The following is a 25,779-nucleotide window of genomic DNA, read 5'->3' as shown; positions in this document are numbered from 1 at the left end:
TGCTAGTGGAAGACAGCTACCTGGGATAAGAGGTTGTCACTGAGACAAAATATCAGTCAGGAGATGAACAATGTTGGCATAACAAGCACATGCAGCAAGGATTGCTGCAAGGTCCTCCATTTTGTTTCTCCAAAAGATCATAGGCAGCAGAGGGGAAAGAGACTACGACCTACAGAAAGCTGAAACTGGTCAATGGAGCCACCAAGATGTTCAAAAATTGTCGACTCCTGGAATGTGGACTGCAGACATGGTTGGAACCTGGGCCTCTGCCCATTTCAGGATCCTGGCAGATTCCACATTACTGCAGAACCATGGGTCCCCAGAGGCAATAGCAGATTCACCATACATATAAAGCCATATGCACACAGTCATAGTATGCCGGTGTGGGATGAGGGAGTAGTTGTGCACAATGGTGGCTCCAAGGCTTATGGGTGACAAAGGAGCTGGCCTGCATAGTCCCAACTTTGCCTTCACGGGGTAGGATGGAACGGTGAGGGAGGAAGACAAAACTTTATCCTCCCACTGGGGAAAAAAAGAAAGCAGACAGTAGTCTTCCCCATTGGGGAAAACAGGGGAGAAGAATGGTTTCCATTTTCCACCTAAAGGAGAAAAAAAAGGGGGAAGTTCCTGCATGCATGAAACTGATACCACTCAGTCCCTGCATGAGGTAGTATAGCTGGGTAGAAGCTAACATTTTATGGCTTCGCATTAGTGTCCTTCTCCTAGTGGCAGAGGCTATACCCATGGTCCCTTGCCCCCCAATGTCAAGAATGAGAAAGAAAAGCATTTAAGGACAATTTTTTCCCTGTAATCTCCAATCTCTGCAGTGAGAGCTGGATTACACAGTAAGTAACACAGCTTGCACTGGCACCGAAAAGTTATTACCCATGTGGTACACGACTACAACAACCAGTGGATGGAGCTACTGCAACACCTGATTGGCGTGTGGTGCAGGGTGACAAAGACACCCACCAAAATCAGACATTGATGGCCTATATAATAAACTTTCCACTTTTGCATTTTACTCCCATCCTTCCCATAGTCCAAACTTTAAAATTTTTCTGTTGACACAGCCTAATAAGGGCTTATTTTTTTGGGGGAAAAAAAAAATTATAATTTCTAATGGTGCTATGTATGGTTGCACACCATGTGGTGGGAAGCGGAAAAAAAAAAGAATCTAAAAAAAAAAAAAGAATCTAAAAAAAAAAAGAATCTATTCTGACAAAGGTTTTTATAAATTATTTTTTTTACACTACACTATGAAGTAATATTGACCTGTTAGCTTCATTCTCCAGGTCAGTACGGTTAAAATGATACCACACTTGTATAATTTTTCTTGCGTTTTAATACTGAAAAAACATTTAAACCTGAGAAAAAAATATATATATATTTTTATCACCATATTCTGACCCCTATAATTTTTTTTGTAGTTAAGTGTACGGGGCTGTGTGAGGGCTCATTTTTTTGTGGGGCGATCTGTACTTTTCAGTGATACCAATTTGATGTGTGTGTGATTTTTTTATCACGTTTTATAAAAAAAAAAAATTGGGAGTGTGAAGTGACAAAACGACAGGTTATCATTATAATAGTGTGTATGGACAGGTCCTCTTTTAACAACCTCGGCACCCCTAGCTTAAACCCCCTTAATGACCAGACCACTTTTTACAATTCTGCACTACACTAATTTCACGGTTTATTGCTCCGTCATGCAACTTACCACCCAAAAAAAAAAAAAAAGACATTTTTCACTTTGTTGTAAAATTTTTCAATTAAAACTACATTTCTATATAAACTTCTCTAAATTTATTGTTCTACATGTCTGTGATTTAAAAAAATGCAATAAGAGTATATTTATTGGTTTGGGTAAAAGTTATAGCGTTTACAAACTATGGTGCAAAAATGTGAATTTATGCACTTTGACTTTCTGAGCACCTGTCTTGTTTCCTGAGGTTCTACAATGCCCAAACACCCCACAAATGACCCCATTTTGGAAAGTAGACACCCTAAGGTATTCGCTGATTGGCATAGTAAGTTCCTGGAAGTTTTTATTTTTTGTCACAAGTTAGCAAAAAATGATTATAAATTATTTTTTTTTTCTTACAAAGACTCATATTCCACTAACTTGTGACAAATTTTTTTTTTTTTACATGAACTCACCATACCCCTCACGGAATACCTTGGGGTGTCTTCTTTCCAAAATGGGGTCACATGTGGGGTATTTATACTGCCCTTGCATTTTAGGGGCCCTAAAGCATGAGAAGTAGTTTGGAATCCAAATGCGTAAAAATGCCCTGTGAAATCCTGAAAGTACTCATTGGAATTGTGGCCCCCCTTGCGCATCTTGGCTGCAAAAAAGTGTCACATGTGGTATCGCTGTACTCAGGAGAAGTAGGGCAATGTGTTTTGGGGTGTATTCTTACATATACCCATGCTGGGCGAGAGAAATCTCTCTAAAAGACAACTTTTCCCATTTTTTTTTTTATACAAAGTTGTCATTTGACAGATATTTCTCTTACCCAGCATGGTTGTATGTAAAAAGACACCCCAAAACACATTTCCCTACTTCTCCTGAGTACGGCGATACCACATGTGTGACACTTATTTGCAGCCTAGGTGTGCAAAGGGGCCCAAATTCCAAGGAGTACCTTTTAGGAGGGCATTTTTAGGCATTTGGATTCCAGACTTTTTCTCACGCTTTAGGCCCCTAAAATGCCAGGGCAGTATAAATACCCCACATGTGACCCTATTTTGGAAAGAAGACACCCCAAGGTATTCCGTGAGGGGCATGGTGCGTTCCTAGAATATATATTATTATTTTTTTGGCACAAGTTAGCGGAAATTTTTTTTTTTTCTCTTATTCTCTTACAAAATCATTTTCCGCTAACTTGTGCCAAAAAAAAAAAAAGAGAATAAGAGAATAAGAGAAAAAAATAATAATTTCCGCTAACTTGTGCCCAAAAAAAAGGTTGTACGAACTCACCATGCCACTCACTGAATACCTTGGGGTGTCTTTCCAAAATGGGGTCACTTATGGGGTATTTATACTGCCATGGCATTTTAGGGGCCCTAAAGCGTGAGAAGAAGTCTGGAATATAAATGTCTAAAAATGTTTATGCATTTGGACTCCGTGAGGGGTATGATGAATTCATGTGAGATTTAATTTTTTGTCACAAGTTAGTGGAATATGAGACTTTGTAAGAAAAAAAAAAAAAAAAAAAATATCTTCTATGAACTCGCCATGCCCCTCAAAAGTGATCTTTATAGCACCGCAGTGATTTTACTGTGTTTTTGCAGTGATCAGAACAAAAAATATTCTGTCACTGCGGTGGGGCGGACTGAACGCAAGTGTGCACACAAGATCAGGCCTGATCAGGCGAACACTGCATTTTTTGTAGAGCCTATAGAACAGTGCGGTGCTACTTATTACAGCGCTGCCTGTAACCTCTGGTGGTCGATCCAAGCAAAAGGGACCACCAGAGGACCAGGTATACCCAAAACTTAAATCCCAGCAACGTTTCGGCCTACTCAATGAGGCCTGTATCAAGGCCTCATTGAGTAGGCCGAAACGTTGCTGGGATTAAAGTTTTGGGGTCTTCATCCTGTCACCTAAAGCTGGAAGTGCTGCCTCGTTATTTGCAAAGTACATATCGGAGGAGAAGCCGACCTCTGTGAGGAGTTGCACCCAGTGCACATGGTCTGACTGTGCTGCTGCAATATTTGTGATTATCTCTCTATCTATCTATCTATCTATCTCATCTACAGCCTGCCGGTTCCTGTGAACGCGCGCGTGTTCACAGGAAATCTTGCCTTTCGTGAGATGATGCGCCGGCGCGTCTACGAGGAACAGGGCAGTTAAACAGGTTCTAGGGAAATGAGTTAAAATGGCCACCAGCATGCACTTGCACAGCTGCCTAGGGGGGATTAGGGGGATCATGCCTATGATACACAATTACGGCTGCAGCCCGACAGGAAAACTGACCAATATGTAGTATATTCAAGTGCCAGGGAGCTCTGCGAGTGGAGGCAACCTGTCTCGTTTTGGGACAGCTTGCTGGCAGCCATTTAAAATCTTTCCCAGAGAACCCCTGGGTTCCGCTTATGAATTTAGGGTGCATTCACATGACTGCATTTTCAACATTTTTGCGGATCACACAATGACACATTCATTTTAATAGTGCAGCGAAAAATACAGACAGCACATAAATTGTCATCTGTGTGCTGTTCGCAATTTATAGAATATGTCCTTTAAATGTAGATTTTGAGGACAAGGTCGTGGCAACGCACCCTTAGGGCCCCAGACAGCTTTAAATTAATGTTTAATTGAAAGTTGATGTAGAAAATTAAACAGGATTTTATTATTTTAAGAAAAAAAAAATGAATTTCATGATGCATTTCCTGTGATCAATTTCTCTAACTTTCTCCTCAACATTCCTATGCAGCATATAGCCGTAATTTGTTGACATGTGAGAAAATAAGGTCTTTGCAGAATAGTAGTTAAGAGATTTTAATCAAGAAATACCTTTGCTTAAAAGAAACTGAACAGTGCAGAGGTGTCCAGCTCGTGCTGCTTTCATCAGAGGAGTTCTACCTCCTTCACATTCATGTTCCTGCCAAAAGAAAGAAAATAAGCATTCAATATTGATATACTGACTGCACAGGTTAACCCCTTCTACCCCAGGACAGTTTTCACCTTCCTGTCTAGTCCATTTTTTGCAAATCTGACGTGTCACTTTATGTGATAACTTCGGAACGATTTATGGAGCCATTCTGAGAATGTTTTCTCGTGACACATTGTACTTCATAATGGTCATAAATTTGAGTCAATATATTTCACCTTTATTTATGAAAAAATCCCAAATTTAGCAAAAATGAAGGAAAATTCGCACAATTATAAAAATTTCTCTCTCTCTCGGCTTTCAACTCCTTAAGACATACATGTACATAATCTCTAGCCGTGACTTAAGGATCAGAGAAGTACATGTACGTCATGGTAATACCCGGACCCCTTCTGCATGCGCCGGCAACAGTGAAATCACAGATGCCGGCGCATTAACCCCTGCACAGCTGCAGTCAGCGTTGACAGTGGCATATGCAATGTCCGCGCAGGGAGGAAACAGCCATCGGGTCTCCATGCTGCTGTGACGGGGACCCGATGGCATGGAAGGAAGCACGATGCCTTCCTTAGGCATCGTGGATGCCTTCCGAGAGAGCCTGTGAGATCAAGCCCCCTGGATCTCACAGGCAGGAGGGCTGTAAGTGTATTACAGTGTGTAATGCACTTACAGCCAATGCATGACAATACAGAAGTATTATCATGCAATGTAAAGGGGAAGCAGACCCCTAAAAGTTAAAGTCCCAGAGTGGGACAAAAAAAATTAAGAATTTGAAAAAGTAAAAAAAATTGATAAACGTTTCCCTCAAAAATGTAAGTTTCAAGTAACATTAACATTCCCCATATGTCGACTTTATGTTTGCATCCTTTTGTTCATTTTATTTTTGGGGGACGTTAGAAGGCTTAGAATTTTAGAAGCAATTCTAAAAATATTTTAAAAAAAATAATATCCAAAACCCACCTTTTTAAGGACCAGTTCAGGTCTGAAGTCACTTTGTGGGGCTTACATAGTAGAAATCCCACATAAATGACACCATTGTAGAAACTACACCCCTCAAGTTACTCAAAACTGATTTTACAAACTTTGTTACCCCTTTAGGCATTCCACAAGAATTAAAAGAAAATGTAGATGAAATTTCACTTTGGCATATTTTCCCTTTTGATAAAAAAAAATTTCTTTAGCACAGAGTGTTAACAGCCAAACAAACCTCAACATTTATTACCCTGATTCTGAGGTTTACATAAACACCCCACATGTGATTGTAAACTGATGTAAGGGCACACAGCAGGGTGCAGAAGGAAAGGACTGACGCATTGTTTTTGTAAGGCAGATTTAGCTGGACTGGTTTTTAGACACCATGTCCCATTTAATTTAATGTCCCCCTGAAGCACCCCTACAGTAGCAACTCCCAAAAGTGACCCCATTTTGGAAACTACTGGATAAGGTGAGTTTTATTGGTACTATTTTGGGGTATATACGATTTTTAAATCACTCTATATTACGTTTGTGAGGCAAGGTAACCCAAAAATGGCTGTTTAGGCACTGTTTATTTTTTACAATGTTCATCTGACAGGTTAGATCATGCTCTATTTTTATAGAGCAGGTTGTTAGGGACGCGGTGATATCAAATATGTCTACTCTTTGTTTCAGTTTTACATACAGCATTGTTGAAAATTTTCTCGATTTTCTGAACGCCATATTATATTTTTTTTCTGCCAATAGCCTTGGGCTCGGGCTCATTTTTTTCAGGAAGAGTAGACGTTTTTTATTGGTACAATTCTTGGGTACATATGATTTTTTGATCATTCATTATTACACTTTATGAGGCAAAGGGACAAAAAAAAAAAAAAGGTTGTTGTTTTGGAACAGTTTTTCTTTATTTTTACAGCATTCACCTGAGGGGTTGTCACTTTTTCTAGAGCAGGTTTTTACAGGCGTGGCATACCAATACCCATTAGGTATACTTTTTCTTATTTAAGTTTTACACAATAATAGCATTAAAAAAAAAAATTATGTTTTAGTGTCTCTATAGTCTAAGAGCCATAGTTTTTTTATTTTTTGACCGATTGTTTTAGGTTGGAACTAATTTTTTGTGGGATGAGATGACAGTTTGATTCGTTCTATTTGGGGGGAGAGAGGGCATACGCCTTTTTGATCGCTTGATGTTGCACTTTAAATGATGTTAGGTGACAAAAAAAAAAAGGCTTTTTTGGCACTGTTAATTTCTTTTTACTGTGTTCACCTGGGGAGTTAAGTCATGTGATATTTTTATAGAGCTGGTTCTTATGGACGCGCGATACACAATATGTATACCTTTTATTTATTTATTTCACTTTAACACAATTGCCTTTTTTAAACCCCAAAAAAAAAAAAAACTAGATTTTTGTGAACCTGTAAAATCTCTTTCTCGCTTTATTCATTGGGGGGACACAGGACCGTGGGTATAGCTTGCTGCTGCCACTAGGAGGCGACACTAGGCTGAAAGCTGTTATGCTCTCTCCAGGCTGGAGGGGGTATAGCCTGCAGGGGAGGAGCTATCAGTTTGTGCTTCAGCAGTAGGAGAAACAGTACTGAAACAAAACATAACTAGTAAGGACCACTGCCCAACAAAAACCGAACCGGACACCAGTCCCAACCGGCAACTCTGACCCACTGGCCTCAGAACAACAAGAAAAAATGGGTGGGTGCTGTGTCCCCCAATGAATAAAGCGAGAGAGATTTTACAGGTGAGTTCACAAAAATCTCGTTTTCTTGCTCATATCATTGGGGGACACAGGACCGTAGGACGTCCTAAAGCAGTCCCCGGGGCAGGAAAACGACCACTGGCCCCAACTCCCTCATGTAAGACACTACACTGCGGCCTGTAAAACTGTGCGGCCGAGAGCAGCATCAGCCGAGGCGAAAGAATGCACCCGGTAAAATTTTGTGAAGGTGTGTAAAGAGGACCAAGTCGATGCCTTACACAATTGAGATGCCGAAGCGTGGTGAAGGTGAGCCCAAGAAGCCCCGACCGCCCTGGTAGAGTGAGCCATGATACCGGGAGGAGGAACCCTGCCCTTGGAGCGGTAGGCCTCGGCAATGGCCGATCTAATCCACCGAGCAATCGTCACCTTGGAGGCTGCTAAACCTTTACGAGGACCTTCCAAGATCACGAACAGGGAGTCAGTGCCAGGGGCGTAGCGTGGGGGGGGCCGGAGGGGCCGTTGCCCCGGGCGCCAAATTGCAGGGGGCGCCAGGCATCCGAAATTTCAATGAGGGCTACGGGAGCCTATGGCTCCCGTCCCCTCCGTTATGCCCCATAGGCTTCAGGCCTAGTCCTGAAGCCTATAAGGCAGTAGAGGCGAGCGACGCAGGACTCGGTCACGATAACCTCACTGTGACCTCCTGCGTCGGGTCTCGCGAGATGACGCGATGACGCGGCGCAGGAAGGCACAGTGAGGCGTTCGTGACCGCCTGCGGCGGGAACAAGCGGGGATGGAGATAGTAGGTAAGTATTTTTTTTTTATGTTAACTTACCTAATTGCAGAGGCTCTGGCGGCAGTATGGGGGGTGGGAGAGGAGAGGAGAGGACTGGAGCAGAAAGGCTTCAGTGGCATGATTGGCACAGCAATAAGAGGGGCGATTATATTAGCAAAGAGGGGGGCCAGTACATTAATAACAGAGGGGCCATTACATTAATAACAAAGAGGGGGACATTATATTAGCAAAGAGGGGGGCCAGTACATTAATAATAAAAAGGGGGCCATTATATTAATAATAAAGAGGGGGGCCAGTACATTATTAATAAAAAGGGGGCCATTATATTAATAATAAAGAGGGGGCCATTACATTATTATTATTAATGTAATGACCCCCTCTTCATTATTAATGTAATGACCCCCTCTTTATTATTAATGTAATGACCCCCTCTTCATTATTAATGTATTGGCCCCCTCTTTATTATTAATGTATTGGCCCCCTCTTTATTATTAATGTAATGCCCCCTCTTTATTATTAATGTATTGGCCCCCTCTTTATTATTAATATAATGACCCCCTCTTCATTATTAATGTAATGACCCCCTCTTTATTATTAATGTATTGGCCCCCTCTTTATTATTAATGTAATGACCCCCTCTTCATTATTAATGTAATGACCCCCTCTTTATTATTAATGTAATGGCCCCTCTTTATTATTAATGTATTGGCCCCCTCTTTATTATTAATATAATGACCCCCTCTTTATTATTAATATAATGACCCCCTCTTCATTATTAATGTAATGACCCCCTCTTCATTATTAATGTAATGCCCCCTCTTTATTATTAATGTAATGGCCCCTCTTTATTATTAATGTAATGGCCCCTCTTTATTATTAATATAATGACCCCCTCTTTATTATTAATATAATGACCCCCTCTTTATTATTAATATAATGACCCCCTCTTCATTATTAATGTAATGACCCCCTCTTCATTATTAATGTAATGCCCCCTCTTCATTATTAATGTAATGCCCCCTCTTTATTATTAATGTAATGGCCCCTCTTTATTATTAATGTAATGGCCCCTCTTTATTATTAATGTATTGGCCCCTCTTTATTATTAATGTATTGGCCCCTCTTTATTATTAATGTAATGGCCCCTCTTTATTATTAATGTAATGGCCCCCTCTTTATTATTAATGTAATGGCCCCCTCTTCATTATTAATATAATGACCCCCTCTTTGTTATGAATGTAATGACCCCCTCTTTGTTATGAATGTAATGACCCCCTCTTTATTATTAATGTAATGACCCCCTCTTTGCTAATATAATGGCCCCCTCTTTGTTATTAAAGAGGGGGCCAGTACATTAATAATAAAGAGGGGGCCATTATAATATACAGGGGGAATGAAAGCTATCTGTCTGGCTCTAGCTCAGTATTGGGGGGCAGCAGGATGACAGTGTTGAAGGAAGGAGAGCATGATAGTAAAGTGAGGAACCTAAATTTTTTTCGGTGAAACTCTGCAGAGACGAGAAGCGGCTGAAAGAAGTTATCATGGTGGTCTTATCTCTGAATGAAGACGTCGAGGAGAGTCTACATCACAGGAGACGTCACTGGATGTAACAGGTATGGTGCGGTATTCTACTGTAATAATAATGTCCATCCACATATCTGTTTCATGGTAGGGTTGGGGGAGAAGATTGAGAATTTGGCCCATACTGCCGCATTCTGGCCCCAGACTTCAGGTCACACTGTACGTGTTCAGAATTCTGGGGCCTCACACCCATCTACTACATTATCTGTACTCAGAGAGTTATCTCTGTGTTATCTGAGGTGTAACATAGGACTGCTAGTGATCTACTACAGTATCTGTTAAAAGTGGCGTGCCTGGGGTAGGCGCGGGGGGGGGGGGGGCGCAATTTTTGGCTTGCCCCGGGTGCTGGCAACCCACGCTACGCCACTGGTCAGTGCGTCTAAAGCGGGCCACCATTGACAGGTAGATCCGCAAGGCCCGTACCACATCCAGGCGGTGGAGAGCCACTTCCCTAGGATGAGAAGGCTCAGGGCAAAAAGAGGGCAGAACAATGTCCTCATTAACATGAAACGCTGACACCACCTTCGGAAGGAACGACGGCACCGTCTGGAGTACCACCTTGTCTTGATGGAACATTAAGAAGGGTTCTTTGCACGAGAGCGCCGCCAGTTCCGATACCCGACTGATGGAGGTAATGGCAACCAGAAACGCGACCTTCCACGAAAGCATGCGGAGGGAGGCTTCTCGCAGAGGCTCAAATGGCTCGGACTGGAACGCCACCAGCACCAAATTCAGGTCCCAGGAATGCAACGGTGGCCGATAAGGGGCCGCGGTGTGAGCCACTCCCTGTATGAAGGTCTTGACCGGGCCCAGTACCGCCAGTGTACGCTGGAAAAAAATGGAAAGAGCAGAAACCTGTCCTTTCAGCGAACTCAGAGCTAGTCCCAGCTCCAAACCCGCCTGAAGAAAGGCCAGCACCGTAGGGAGGGAAAACTTCCTGGAAGGGAGATCTCTGTCCTCACAGAATTTAAGGAAAAACTTCCACGTTCGATAATAGATTTTGGCGGAGGAGGGCTTCCTAGCCCTAATCATCGTACGAATGACCGCATCCGAGAAACCCCTTTGCTTCAACAGGAAGGTTTCAATAGCCACGCTGTTAAACGCAGCGTATGTAAACCCTGGTGGAAGACTGGGCCCTGTGAGAGCAGGTCGGGTCTGAGTGGAAGGGGCCACGGCACGTCCCCCAGAAGAAGAACGAGCTCTGAGTACCAAGCTCGACGAGGCCAGTCTGGGGCGATCAGAAGCGTCTGAATGCCCTCCATACTGATTCTGCTAAGGATCCGCGGCAAGAGCGGCAACGGAGGGAACACGTACAGAAACACGAAGTTGTCAAACGGTGCCACGAGGGCGTCTACGTCGTACGCCATCGGATCTCTTGCGCGAGACAGGAAGCACGTGAGTTTGTGATTTAGCCTGGATGCCATCAGATCCACTTCCGGGCGACCCCACCGGAGACAAAAGGTCCTTGAACACCTCCGTTCGGCTGAGGAAATCCGCTGTCCAATTGTCCACACCCGGGATTAATATTGCCGAGATCACCGGGACATGGGCTTCCGCCCACTGCAGAATCCTTGCGGCCTCGTTCATCACCGTCCCGCTGCGAGTCCCCCCTTGGTGGTTGATATAGGCAACCGCTGTGGCGTTGTCCGACTGTATCCTGACCGGACAGCCCTGCAAATAGGGGGTCCAATGGCAGAGGGAGAGGTAAAAACTGCCCGAAAGCATGATGCTGCCACCACCATGCTTCACTGTGGGTATGGTGTTCTTTTGGTGACGTACAGTGTTGTTTTTGCGCCAAACATATATCTTTTGAAATTATGGCCAAAAAGTTCAACCTTGGTTTCATCAGACCACAACACCTTTTCCCACATGCTTTTGGGAAACTTCAGATGTGTTTTTGCAAAATTTAGCCTGGCTTGGATGTTTTTCTTCGTAAGAAAAAGCTTTCATCTTGCCACTCTAGCCCAGACATATGAAGAATATGGGAGATTGTGTGGTACATGTACCACACAGCCAGTACTTGACAGATATTCCTGCAGCTCCTTTAATGTTGCTGTAGGCCTCTTGGTAGCCTCCCAGACCAGTTTTCTTCATGTTTTCATCAATTTTGGAGGGACGTCTAGTTCTTGGTAATGTCACAGTTGTGCCATATTTTCTCCACTTGATGATGACTGTCTTTACTGTGTTCCATAGTAAATCATAATGCCTTGGAAATTCTTTTGTACCCTTCTCCTGACTCATACCTTTTAACAATGAGATCCCTCTGATGCCTTGGGAGCTCTCTGTGGACCATGGCTTTTGCTGTGGAATGCGACTATAAACATTTCTGGAAGGACCAACTAGAGCAGCTGAACTGCATTTGGGGTTTATCAGAGGCACTTTAAATGCAGGCAGGTGTATGCTGACTCCTATTTACCATGATTTTGAAAGTGATTGCTTAATTCTGAACACAGCTACATCCCCAGTTATAAGAGTGTGCACACTTATGCAACCACATTATTTTAGTTTTTAGTTTTCTTCCCTCCACCTAAAAGATTTGGTTTTTCAATTGAGTTGTGCAGTTTATGGGTCACATGAAATGATTTATCTTTGTCTAATTTTTTTACAGCACAGAAACCTGACATTTAAACAGGGGTGTGTAGACTTTATATCCACTGCAGGTGTGCTGGCGTCCTAAACACGGTGATGGGTAAAGCACCACATACTGGAGAGGCGGAAAGCTGACTTACCTGTGTGGATAATAACCTATGCAGCCAGATGAGTGCCATCTGAAAATCCACTAAAGGGGATAACCAACCCAGGAGAGGAGAGGATCCTCAGTGGACATTTGTCTTTGACCACCCACAGAGATTCTGTATGGTGGAAGACCACCTGATGCTCTTTTCAGAGTCAGAATCAGTGCAGAGGTGTTCCCGAGAAGGCGCAAGATGCGTCAGGGAAGAATACATCACCAGCCTCAGACCTGTCTTAGGGGTGACCTGAGGATGCAGAGGAGGAGCGGGACTTAGTTGTGACAACCCAAGGTAGGTTACAGTACCTGGTGTCTGAATATGAGCATGCCCTGTCCACGAAGAAGTCCCTGGGAGGGGCAGAGGCGGCCACAACTTGGGCAGGAAAGCGGTCCAGCGACTCCACCATGGATTGGGAGAGTCGGACAAGGTTCCCTATGTCTTAGGACAGGGAAGAGGCCCCTTCAGGAGAGACCAACACAGAAGGGGTGGTCGGGGAGACATTAAGGGCCTGGTAGCAAGGTACTGCGCACAAACAAGGCAGGCTGACCACATGGCAACTTATTATCGCAACGGGTGCATGTAATACATATTTACTGGAGCGGGAGCTGGGAATGAGAGTCCTCTATGCAGAAAAATATGGGGGCTGATAATGGGCCTGAAAAAAGAAAAACAGCCAGGCAGAGGCTGTCCTACCAGACCCCAGGTGCCGTGTCCCCAAAGAGGTGCTGCAGCAGCTGCAGAAACGTGCAAGATGGTTTTCTGGCAAGATGGAGGCTCTTTTTTCTTGAAAAGGAGGTAAAGTGGAAACCTTCCCCCACAGGGTTAAAGCCTGCACTTGGCTGGGATAGGAGGGTAAGAGAACCCCTCCCATAAGTAGAGAAGAGTGGGGAGGGGCCAAGAAAAAGCCCAGGAAGCGAGGAGGGGAGGAGGGGAGGGTAGCAGCCTAGATGAGAAAGTTGGGGCCTCGATTAATGAGGTGGCCGGAAAAGGTGCACCGTTGGCTTAACGGAACTGCAGGAAACCTGGGGCCCTCCGGAATAAAATAAAAAAACACGGGCGGCAGGGCTCCTGACGATGAGTGACGCTCAGGGAGGGTAAAAACGGGGCAAAAAGGAGCACCAGGGGCCAGAGGACAGGCCGGGGAAGATGCGGCCTAGTTCCAGCAGAAGCCGGGGACTAAAGTAGAGGGAAAGGCCGGTAGAGGCATGGGTGGCCAGGGAGGTGACAGATACCCAAGGGAAGGAAGAAAAAGAGGAAAGGAGGGACCTAGCCAGGCCCCACAAATAAGATTAATCAGATCCCTTCGCTAGAAAGGGGTTTAACCTGAAGGACCTCTTGGGGCAGGGACGCAGGAGAGAATACTTACCGTTCGTCGTCTTCAGGCACCGCAGGGTCACCCCTTCGGCAAACACCACTTATGTGCATGCCACTGCAGATGCAGTAATGGGGGACTGGGTGAACTGCGTAAGTACTTCAAGTACGCGCCTGCAGAGGGCGCAACTAAAGTGGTAATCCACGACGGAGCCCCATCCTGCAGCAGGCCGAGATCTGCAGAAGGAAAGAAAAGAAAATATAAAATGAAATACAGCAATACCTGCAAAAAAACGAGCAGGTCATGTCTGCATCCTACGGACACTACACTAAAACTGATTAGAGGAGAGGGTATAGCCCACCTGGGCAGAGCCAACCTTTTTGTTATCTAGTGTCACCTCCTAGTGGTAGCTGGGCATATACCCATAGTGCTGTGTCCCCCAATGACATTAATGAGAAAAAAAAAGGTTTCGTCTGCTACTGGGCAAAAACCATTTGTCCTATACAAAATCGAGTGTGCGGATTACAAATCCGAAGTCAAAATGGTTGTAACACGTCACAAAATACTGCTATGCATAAGTATGCCTAAATGAATTAAGCACTTGGAAAGCATTGAACATTCGGCAGCCAAGTTGTTCATATGCTGTAAGCATGTTGTCTACTAATTCAGCATAGTTTGCAGCTCGTCTGTTCCCAAGGAAGTTCTGCACTACTAGCACAAATGCATCCCAAGCTGCAGGACGCACTCGCTTTGTCAGATTCTTGCGCTGATCATAAGTAGTGCATTTGCCACATATGTAGCAGAAATTGTCTGGATCGGTAACACATTTGCGTTTATCCATCTTACGTTTCAAAACTGATAGCACTATAACAGATCACTTTTTCTAAATCTGTTCAGCTTGCCTTATATACTTACTGCTGACATCAGCCTCAGTGCGTCTGGACATGTCCATTGGAATATCTCCAATATAATGCGTTATTATAACTGAATAGGCTTTGCATGTATAACTTAACGCTTTTAATCCTTAACCCTTAAGGACCTACATGTACGGCGGAAGTGCGGTCCCTAAAAAAAATAAGGCTGATCGCATACATTTTCACTTTCAGATGCCGTGGCCAGTATCTGCGCAGTACCGAAGCGAAAGTCGCGCACTTCCGCTCCGGTAACAGCGTTCCCCGGCAGAGATCAGGGAATCTGTTACATTGATCTAATAGGCTTCGGTGCCTATTAAATGACTATACCAATCACTATTGGTATAGTGCAAATGAAGTGTTCAATATACCATGGGCATCGCTTCGTGCGAAAATGCCTATACTATTAAAATATATTAGTGGCATACTGCAAATGGAGTAACGGGAAAAAATAAAAACCTGCCAATATGTCACTTCAACTACCCAATAAATTTTTTTAATAGAAAGTGATCAAGAAGTCGCACACACTTCAAATTGGTATCACTGAAAAGAATAGATCATCCCGCAAAAAAATAGCCCTCACACAGCCCCGTATATTTAGCTACAAAAAAGTTATATGGGTCAGAAATAAATATATATATATATATATATATATATATATATATATATATATATATATATTATATATATTATATATATTATATTATATATAATATATAAAAATCTCTTCTCAAAAGGTTCTTTTTTTTTCAGTATTAAAAAGCAAGAAAAATTATACAAGTGAGTAAACGTTGTAACCAAACTGACCTGGAGAATGAAGATAACAGGTCAATTTTACCACAGTGTAAAAAAATAAAATAACCTTTATCAGAATTGCGTTTTTTCCCAATTCTACCCCATTTAGATTTTTTTCCCTGCTTCCTACTACATGGTATGCAACTGTGAATGGTGCCATTAGAAAGTACAACTTATACCGCAAATAATAAGCCCTCATAAGGCTATGTGAATAGGGAAAAAACGCCTTATTTCACCTTAAGGACCAGGCCATTTTTTGCAAATCTGACCAGTGTCACTTTAAGTGGTGATAACTTTAAAACGACTTGACTTATCCAGGCCATTCTGAGATTGTTTTTTCGTCACATATTGTACTTCATGACACTGGCAAAATGAAGTAAAAATAAAAATTTCATTAAAAAAAAATACCAAATTTACAAAAAATCTTTTAAAAAAATTGCAAGTTTCCAAGTTTCTATTTCTCTACTTCTAAAATACATAGTAATACCTCCAAAAATAGTTATAACTTTACATTCGCCAGATGTCTACTTCATGTTTGGATCATTTTGGGAATTATATTTTATTTTTTGGGGATGTTACAAGGCTTAGAAGTTTAGAAGCAAATCTTGAAATTTTTCTGAAATTTTCAAAAACCCAATTTTTAGGAACCAGTTCAGGTCTGAAGTCACTTTGCGAGGCTTACATAATAGAAACCACCCTAACATTACCCCATTCTAGAAACTACACCCCTTAAGGTATTCAAAACAGATTTTACAAACTTTGTTAACCCTTTAGGTGTTCCACAAGAATTCATGGAAAATAGAGATACGATTTCAAAATTTCACTTTTTTGGCAGATTTTCCATTTTAATAATTTTTTTCCAGTTACAAAGCAAGGGAAAACAGCTAAATAAAACAATATTTATGGCTCTGATTCTGTAGCTTACAGAAAAAACCCCTATGTGGTCGTAAACTACTGTACGGGCACACGGCATGGCGCAGAAGGAAAGGAATGCCATACGGTTTTTGGAAGGCAGGTTGACTGTTTTACACCATGTCCCATTTGATTTTTGCGGGATGAGATGACGGTTTGATTGGCACTGTTTTGGGGTGCGTGCGACTTTGATCGCTTGCTATTAAACTTTTTGTGATGTAAGGTGACAAAATTGTTTATTTAGCAAGGATATATAGAGAGATTATATATATATATATATATATATATATATATATATATATATATATATATATATATATATATATATATATATATATATACATACACATACATATATTTATTTTTTTACGGTGTTCATCTGAGGGGTTAGGTCATGTGATATTTTTATAGAGCCAGTCAATACGGACGTGGCGATACCCAATATGTATACTTTTTTTTATTTATGTAAGTTTTACACAATAACCGCTTTTTTTAAAACAAAAAAAGTGATGATGTTTTAGTGTCTCCATATTCTGAGCCATTTTTTTATTTTTGGGCGATTGTCTCAGGTAGGGGCTCATTTTTAGCGGGATGAGGTGACTTAGATTCGTACTATTTTGGTGGGCAAACACCTTTTTGATTGCTTGCTGTTGTACTTTTTGTGATGTAAGGTGACAATTTTTTTTTTTTTATTTAGCACAGTTTTTATTTTTTACGGTGTTCATCTGAGGGTTTAGGTCACACAATATGTTTATAGAGCTGGTCGATACAGACGTGGCGATACCCAATATGTAGGTATTTGGTGAAAATGATGTTTTTGTTTATTTTTACTTGAAACTTTAAATTTTTGGGGAGGAAAACTATTTTTTCAAACTTTTTTTACTTTATTTTTTGTCCCACTTTGGGAGTTCAACTTTTGGGGGTCTAATCCCTTTACAATGCATTCCAATACTACAAGTATTGAAATGCATTGGCTGTATGAGTTTTACTCATACAGCTTCTGGCCTGTGAGATCCAGGGGGCTGGATCTCAAAGGCTCGTCACCGGAAAGCAGTGCGATGCCTTCCATAGGCATCGCGCTGCCTTCCATGCCATCGGGTCCCCCCTAAAGCAGTATGGGGACCCGATGGCACTGCCACAAACCGCAGGTCTGAATTGACCTGCTGTTTGCTGCGATCGCCAACGCGGCTCCACAAACCTGCGCTGGCTCCACATCGTCCTCTGGTCCGGGGATTGTTTTCTTCCTCTGGCATGGTCACCTAATCCTCTTTAGCGAATACGTGTCTCTTATGGCGATGCCCATGCCGGGGAGGAGGAAAACAAACCCTGGACCAGAATATGGAGATGCAGGAGCCAAAGTGAAGGACTGGTGTGGTGTGGAGGAGGCAAGTAGTATTCTTTCAATATGGGAGGCAGGTGCCAGCAAGTGTTACAAATGATGTATTCCCGGAAACCCCTTTAAAAAGGTGTTAAAGTTATAATAATGGTATGCATCGACAATAACACTCTTACCAGATCAGCTTCAGCTTGAAGCAATGCTTCTGCCACATCTGTGTGTCCATTTTCACAAGCATATGTTAAAGCCGTGTCTCCTGTAGCCGTGGAGGCATGAACATCTGCACCTTTAAGTAAAATCATATAGATTTTAAGTGACTAAATCCAACATGTGCGCAACTGTTAATAAAAAAGTAACCCCATCCACTTTTGCCTCAACATTGTCCATTATAATCTTATCCACTTTGTAACCAATGCCCCAAGAAAATATTTTCTTTCCATAATCATATGCTCTTGGACTATGTTCACATCACATTTTAACATTTTACACATTTTAAACAACTTTTTTTGCTGGACTCCACAGGATGGAAAAGTGTTGCATATTGTTTTTTTGTGGGACAAAGTTGTAACAGTGCCATTTTCAGGTACACATAATTCACTGATTAACTTATTAACTCTTTCTAGGAGGGAGATGGGAAAAAAAACTGCAATATGCCACTTTGACGATCTAAATTTTGTGGTGTCATTTTTCAGCATAAATAACCCCATTTTATTTTCTGGGCCACTAACATGACAGTGATACTAAAAACGTTTTATTAATTTTTTATGATTAACTGCTTTTTCACAATAAAAACCCTTAAAAAATAAAATAAAATAAATGTGTGCAACTCTGCATCTCAAGACCCATAATTTCTCACTTTTCTTTCTACAGAGCTGTGTGAGGGCTTGACTTTTGTGGGATGACTTGTAGTTTTCACTGGTGCCATTTTGATGTACACAAGCAAAAAGCAGCAATTCTGGGTTTGTTTTATCTTAGTGTTTACTGTACAGGCTGTGTAGGGTTGATGTGGTAATAAAATATGTGGAGATCTAATTTTTTTCCATTTAAAAGTCTTAATTTTTTTTAAACTTTCATAATTTTTTTAAATTAAACTAAGCATTTTTTTAACCGTTTAATATTCCAACAACATTACTATAATAAGCTATCTTGTGGTTGCTTCTAAAATACTTAGCAATATTCCTGCAGTGCAATTTATTTTAACATTCGTGCTATGACGATCAACAGCAGGCTGTGGAAGAAAGGTGCAGCCTGCTGAGAGACACTAGAGGCAGACCTGGGGCCATCATTTGGCTCTGGCCTGCATGTCTGCACTGACAATCTCATTTGCAGGTTGCCGATGGGAGACAGAGGGAGTTTGTTCCATCTCCACCAAATTACATGCCAAGGCTGCTAGTTCATGTGGCATGTAAAGAGTTAAAGGGAACCTGCCATCAACTTTATGCTGCCCTCACTGAAGGCAGCATAAAGTAGCGACAGACGCTCTGATTTCAGTGGGGTGTCACACATCAGCTAAAAATAAGTGTTTGCTGAGAACCATTATCATAATCATTACAGCCCGATACTGGAAAAAAAAGCCACTAGTCTGATCTGATCTCCCTGCCACCTGCTGCTGATATACAGCGTTCTCCTTGGAGAGGATTGCCAATAATCAGCAGGTGTTGGAGAGCAGGAACTCATGAACAACTACGACTTTTCTAAAGAATCCATGACTTTTCCAGGCCCAGGCTGCGATGATTATGATGCTGGGTCTTGGCAACCACTTTTAGCACGAGTGACACCACTGAAATCAGTGTTTCTTTAACTACTTTATGCCACCCACAGTGAAGTTAGCATAAAGTTGATGACCGGTTCTCTAAGTATTTAAGTACACCAGATTGGTGCTCTTTTTGTGGAACCAGGGACGTAGCATTGGGGGTGGGGGGCGTTGCTCTGGGGCCAAATTGCAGGGGGCGCCCGGCAGCAGGCATTTTTAAAGGAGGGAAGAAGGCATTTCCATTCTGCCTCATAGGCTTCAGGACAGGTCTAGAATGTATTGGCTTCTTCAAGGGCATGAAGTCATGTGACTGCTTCCTCCTGCCCCTTACAGACTGTGCCAGATGCAGGAGGTATGCTGTGGTCAGTGATTTCTGGCGAGGGGTTTGGGGGCTGTATTTTTATGTAGTTTGTAGTGGAGTATATGAGGGGTGTGAGAGCTGCTAGAAGCTTTTATAAAGTCACCCACAGTTACCTTGCTCACCATACAGTACATCCCCTAACAAGGTATTTTTAACTCCATAAGGTGGTTTTGCCTCGTCTGCGCGCTCTCCACACTGTGGGTTTTGTCTCCTCTGTGCCCCCTCCACACAGTGGTAAAGATGAGCGAATTTGCAAATTTCAGATTTTGAAATTCGTTTACACTTCGTTTGGTGGTAAAAGCAGAATCAATTCCGTTACCACGGACCATAACGCAATTCTATGACATAGAATGCATAACGGAATGCCTTTAGAGGCATTCCGTTACTCCTGCCGTCATAATAGAAGTCTATGGGCTGCATAACGGACCCGTCCCGTTTCAGTTATGCATAACGGGAACAGGACAAATCAGTTATGCAGCCCATAGACTTCTATTATGACGGAAGGAATAACGGAATGCCTCTAAAGACATTCCGTTATGCATTCTACATCATAGAATTGTGTTCTGGTCCGTGGTAACTAAATCCATAATGCAATTCTGTTTCCATCACCAATACATGGCTTGCCCCGGGTGCTGGCAACCCACACTACGCCACTGTGTGGAACAGATTGAGCTAGAGAGATCAGCAAATAAATTCAACTAATTGATTTATTATAAAGTTTATAAAAATTTGTCTGCAAAATGAATCCAAAGCTCTGACATTGTGCAAAGGAACACCCAGCACCATTTTACTGTGAATACTGGCTGGTAAATCGACAGGAAAGAAGACAGAGGATAATATGACCCTGGGAGGGGAGAGGCTTGCCTTGATAGGCTGATTAGCCATTTTGTGTGACAAAAAACATTTGCAGACACAAGCCAGTTACTATATTGACACTACAGGGACACTATAAGGAGAGAAGATTGATATCATTGGGTAGATTTTAGAGTTTAAATAGGTTCTCCACTTTTCCTATATCGTCGATGGCATTCAAGTTATTGCGGTCCCCTTACAGCTAATCGGCAGGGGTGTTGCCAGTCAAGCCACAGCCAATCTGATATGGATAAACTATCCTGAGACTAGATCAGCAATATAGAAGTGGAGAACCCCTTCAATCAGGGAAAGCTTAACATCGCTGTGTCCTTCAAGCTATCTTGCTGCCTTTGCAGCATATACATTTTTGCTGGAATTTAGCCAATAATTGTTTGATATGTGAGGGTCCAGTGCCCCACCAATCATAATGAAAAATTCAACGCTGCTAGTTAATTTTCATATTTATCATATGGTCGAGTAGATAGGGGTTTGCATGACGCACATAGCTGATCTTGATTAACCACTTCAACCCCGCTAGCTGAAACACCCTAAATCCAGGCCACTTTTTACACTTCTGCACTACACTACTTTCACCGTTTATTGCTCGGTCATGCAACTTACCACCCAAATGAATTTTACTTCCTTTTCTTCTCACTAATAGAGCTTTCATTTGGTGGTATTTCATTGCTGCTGACATTTTTCCTTTTTTTGTTATTAATCAAAATGTAACGATTTTTTTGCAAAAAATGACATTTTTCACTTTCAATTTTGCAAAAAAAGAAACGACATCCATATATACATTTTTCGCTAAATTTATTGTTCTACATGTCTTTGATAAAAAAAAATAATAATAATGGTTTGGGTAAAAGTTATAGCATTTACAAACTATGGTACAAAAATGTGAATTTCCACTTTCTGAAGCAGCTCTGACTTTCTGAGCACCTGTCATGTTTCCTGAGGTTCTACAATGCCCATACAGTAGAAAACCCCCACAAATGACCCCATTTCGGAAAGTAGACACCCTAAGGTATTCACTGATGGGCATAGTGAGTTCATAGAACTTTTTATTTTTTGTCACAAGTTAGCGGAAAATGATGATGATTTTATTTATTTATTTTTTTCTTACAAAGTCTCATATTCCACTAACTTGTGACAAAAAATAAAAACTTCCATGAACTCACTATGCCCATCACGAAATATCTTGGGGTGTCTTTCCAAAATGGGGTCACTTGCGGGGTAGTTATACTGCCCTGGCATTCTAGGGGCCCAGATGTGTGAGAAGAAGTTTGCAATCAAAATCTGTAAAAAATGACCGGTGAAATCCAAAAGGTGCACTTTGGAATGTGTGCCCCTTTGCCCACCTAGGCTGCAAAAAAGTGTCACATCTGGTATCGCCGTACTCGGGAGAAGTTGGGGAATGTGTTTTGGGGTGGCATTTTACATATACCCATGCTGGGTGAGAGAAATATCTCGGCAAAAGACAACTTTTCCCATTTTTTTTTTATACAAAGTTGGCATTTGACCAAGATATTTATCTCACCCAGCATGGGTATATGTAAAATGGCACCCCAAAACACATTCCCCAACTTCTCCTGAGTACGGCGATACCACATGTGACACTTTTTTGCAGACTAGATGCGCAAAGCGGCCCAAATTCCTTTTAGGAGGGCATTTTTAGACATTTGGATCCCAGACTTCTTCTCACGCTTTAGGGCCCCTAAAAAGCCAGGGCAGTATAAATACCCCACATGTGACCCCACTTTGGAAAGAAGACACCCCATGGTATTCAATGAGGGGCATGGCGAGTTCATCGACATTTTTTTTTTTTGCATAAGTTAGCGGAAATTTTTTTTTTTTTTTTTTTTCCTCACAAAGTCTCACTTTCCGCTAACTTGGGACAAAATTTTCAATCTTTCATGGACTCAATATGCCCCTCACGGAATACCTTGGGGTGTCTTCTTTCCGAAATGGGGTCACATGTGAGGTATTTATACTGCCCTGGCATTTTAGGGGCCCTAAAGCGTGAGAAGTCTGGAATATAAATGTCTAAAAAATTTTACGCATTTGGATTCCGTGAGGGGTATAGTGAGTTCATGTGAGATTTTTTTTTTTTTTTTGACACAAGTTATAGACTCCCTGATCACCCCCCTGTAAGGCTCCATTCAGACGTCCGTATGATTTTTACGGATCCACGGATACATGGATCGGATCCGCAAAACACATACGGATGTCTGAATGGAGCCTTACAGGGGGGTGATCAATGACAGGGAAGTGATCAGGAAGTCTATATGCGTGATCACGCCCCTGTCATTGATCACACACCTGTAAGGCTCCATTCAGACGTCCGTATGTGTTTTGCGGACCCGATCCATGTATCCGTAAAAATCATATGGACGTCTGAATGGAGCCTTACAGGGGGGTGATCAGGAAGTCTATATGGGTGATCACCCCCTTGTCATTGATCACCCACCTGTAAGGCTCCATTCAGACGTCCGTATGTGTTTTGCGGACCCGATCCATGGATCCGTAAAAATCATACGGACGTCTGAATGGAGCCTTACAGGGGGGTGATCGATGACAGGGAAGTGATCAGGAAGTCTATATGCGTGATCACACCCTTGTCATTGATCACCCCCCTGTAAGGGGGGGGGGGGGTGTAGTGTAGTGTAGTTGTGTTTGGTGCTACTTTACACAGCTACCAGTGTCCTCTGGTGGTCGATCCAAACAAAAGGGACCACCAGAGGACCAGGTAGCAGGTATATTAGACTCTGTTATCAAAACAGCGTCTAATATACCTGTTAGGGGTTAAAAAATAAATCACATCTCCAGCCTGCCAGCGAACGATCGCCGCTGGCAGGCTGGAGATCCACTTGCTTACCTTCCGTGCCTGTGTGCGCGCGTTCACAGGAAATCTCGGGAGGATGCGTATATGCGTCCACCCAGAAGAGCAGGGCCTCCGCCAGGACACAATCCTGCGTACGGCGGTCCTGTAGCGGTTAACTGCAGGAATGGGAGTTGCACAGGAGGAGAGGGATGTGCGGAAGGAGCTGGAGGTGCCACATTGAAAAGATTGCTATGGTTCAGTCAATACCTTATTATTCTTTAATAACCTATGCTGAACTCTATAGGGAAAAAAAAACATTTTGCGGAAAAGCTTCTTTAATGATACAAAATCCTGTGCAAAAATGTCCTTAGAAATACACAAAGTAAGCTTAAAGGAGTTCTTCAGGATTTTAATATTGATGACCTATCCTTAAGTTGTGACGTAACAATGCGACAGCTGCATGTGGACTAAACCCCAGCCTAATATTGAAGGCAGGTGTTATACATTACTTTCTCAATTGTACTGCCTGGCTACTTAAGTAAAGTTCAATTCCTTCTGGGATTCACATCCCCACCTATTCCTTGGTTGAACTTGATGGATTTATGTATTTTTTTCAATCATATTAACTATGTAATAAATATAAATGTCCCAGAACCCCCTTTAAATGCTAAGAAACATACCTGCTGATAAGAGATATTTCACTAGTTCAAGATGTCCTTCCTGAGCAGCTTCCATGAGAGGAGTAGAGCAACCAAGTTCAACATCTGCCCCCGATTTCACAAGAAAATCTGTGACTTCTGCAAACCCTCCACAGCATGCAAGAGTAAGAGCCGTTTCTTGGGTTTCTTCAGTCTGAGCATTTATGTTAGCACCTGAAAATATGAATATAAGGTTCAACATGCCTCCAAAAAAACAAGGGACATTCTAAAAAAAAAAAAAAAAAAAGGCCTTTTGCTAGTGAAATCAATATAGAATGTTCATAATTCGCAAAACGTGAATATTTGGGACGTATACCATTCTATATACATATATTAAGGTGTAAACTTACCTTGTGCTATAAGAAGTGCCACTATTTCTTCATGTCCTTCTCGGGCTGCTTCCATTAAAGGTGTGTAACCTTCATCGTTTACTTCTTCAAGATTGGCGCCTCTCTCAATAAGCAGAGCTGCAAGTTCCACATGTCCTCCACAAGCGGCTAATGTGAGGGGGGATTCAAAAGAATCTGCTGGCATGTTGACCTGAGCACCACTATCAAGCAGTAAACGAGCTACCCCAACATGTCCATCCTATAAAGACAATAAGTCAATACATAATTAACCATTTTGTGGTGTACAACATGTGGTGCTAGAAAATCAGCATTATAATACAGTGTATTTGCAAAAGGTTTGGGAAATAAAACAACTTTTTATTTTTACCCTTCACCTTAGGCTACTTTCACACTTGCGGCAAGGGATTCCAGCAGGCAGTTCCATCGCAATCCAGACTCAAATGGATGCGGATCTGTCTGCCAAATGCACTGTAATACCGGATCCGTCTTTCCGGTTGTCATCTGGAAAAACTGATCCGGTATTTTTTCTTCTCATTTTTAAAAAGGTATGCGCAGATCGGGAAACCAGATCCAGTTTTCCGGCACACTTAGTACCGGATCTGGAATTAATACCTTTTAATGGAAATTAATGCTGGATCCAGCATTCCGGCAAGAGTTTAGGATTTTTGAGTCAGAGAAAAATTCAGCATGCTGCAGTATTTCCTCCAGCCAAAAACATTCAGAATGCATTAGGATAAAACTGATCAGTTTTTTTCCGGTATTAAGCCCCTAGGACAGAACTCAACACCGGAAAAGAAACACACTCTAGTGTGAAAGTACCCTTAAAAGAGCTGTTCAAAGATATACAGTTCCAAGAAAAAGTATGTGAACCCTTTGGAATTATATGGATTTCTGCACAAATTGGTCATAAAATGTGATCTGATCTTCATCTAAGTCACAACAATAGACCATCACAGTCTGCCTAAACTAATAACACAACGAATTAAATGTTACCATGTTTTTATTTAACACACCATGGAAACATTCACAGTGCAGGTGGAAAAAGTATGTGAACCCCTAGACTAATGACATCTCCAAGAGCTAATTGTAATGAGGTGTCAGCCAACTGGAGTCCAATCATGAGATGAGATTGGAGGTTTTGGTTACAGCTGCCTTGCCCTATAAACACACTACAAGCCGTGAAAGTGAACCGCCCGCCCATGTGAGGACGTCATCAGTCTCAAGGTCTATCAGACATCGATACATGCCTGCAAAACCAACTTTTTAAGAATC

General features: G+C 42.1%; 1 protein-coding gene across 1 annotated transcript in view; it reads right to left on the bottom strand.

Moving 5' to 3' along the window:
• LOC122928254 (ankyrin repeat and KH domain-containing protein 1-like) overlaps positions 1-25,779 on the bottom strand; it is a 259,680-nt gene that overhangs the window by 150,586 nt on the left and 83,315 nt on the right. Inside the window, exons 9-12 of the mRNA XM_044280911.1 lie at positions 24,508-24,745; positions 24,140-24,331; positions 17,846-17,955; positions 4,520-4,607 (exon numbers count right to left, since the gene is read on the bottom strand). Coding sequence (XP_044136846.1) covers positions 4,520-4,607; positions 17,846-17,955; positions 24,140-24,331; positions 24,508-24,745 — 628 coding nt within the window. The remainder of the gene's footprint in view (positions 1-4,519; positions 4,608-17,845; positions 17,956-24,139; positions 24,332-24,507; positions 24,746-25,779) is intronic.

This window comes from Bufo gargarizans, chromosome 2 (genome assembly GCF_014858855.1).
Source record: "Bufo gargarizans isolate SCDJY-AF-19 chromosome 2, ASM1485885v1, whole genome shotgun sequence".
NCBI lineage: Eukaryota > Metazoa > Chordata > Amphibia > Anura > Bufonidae > Bufo > Bufo gargarizans.
This window is presented reverse-complemented; position numbering and strand designations above follow the sequence as displayed.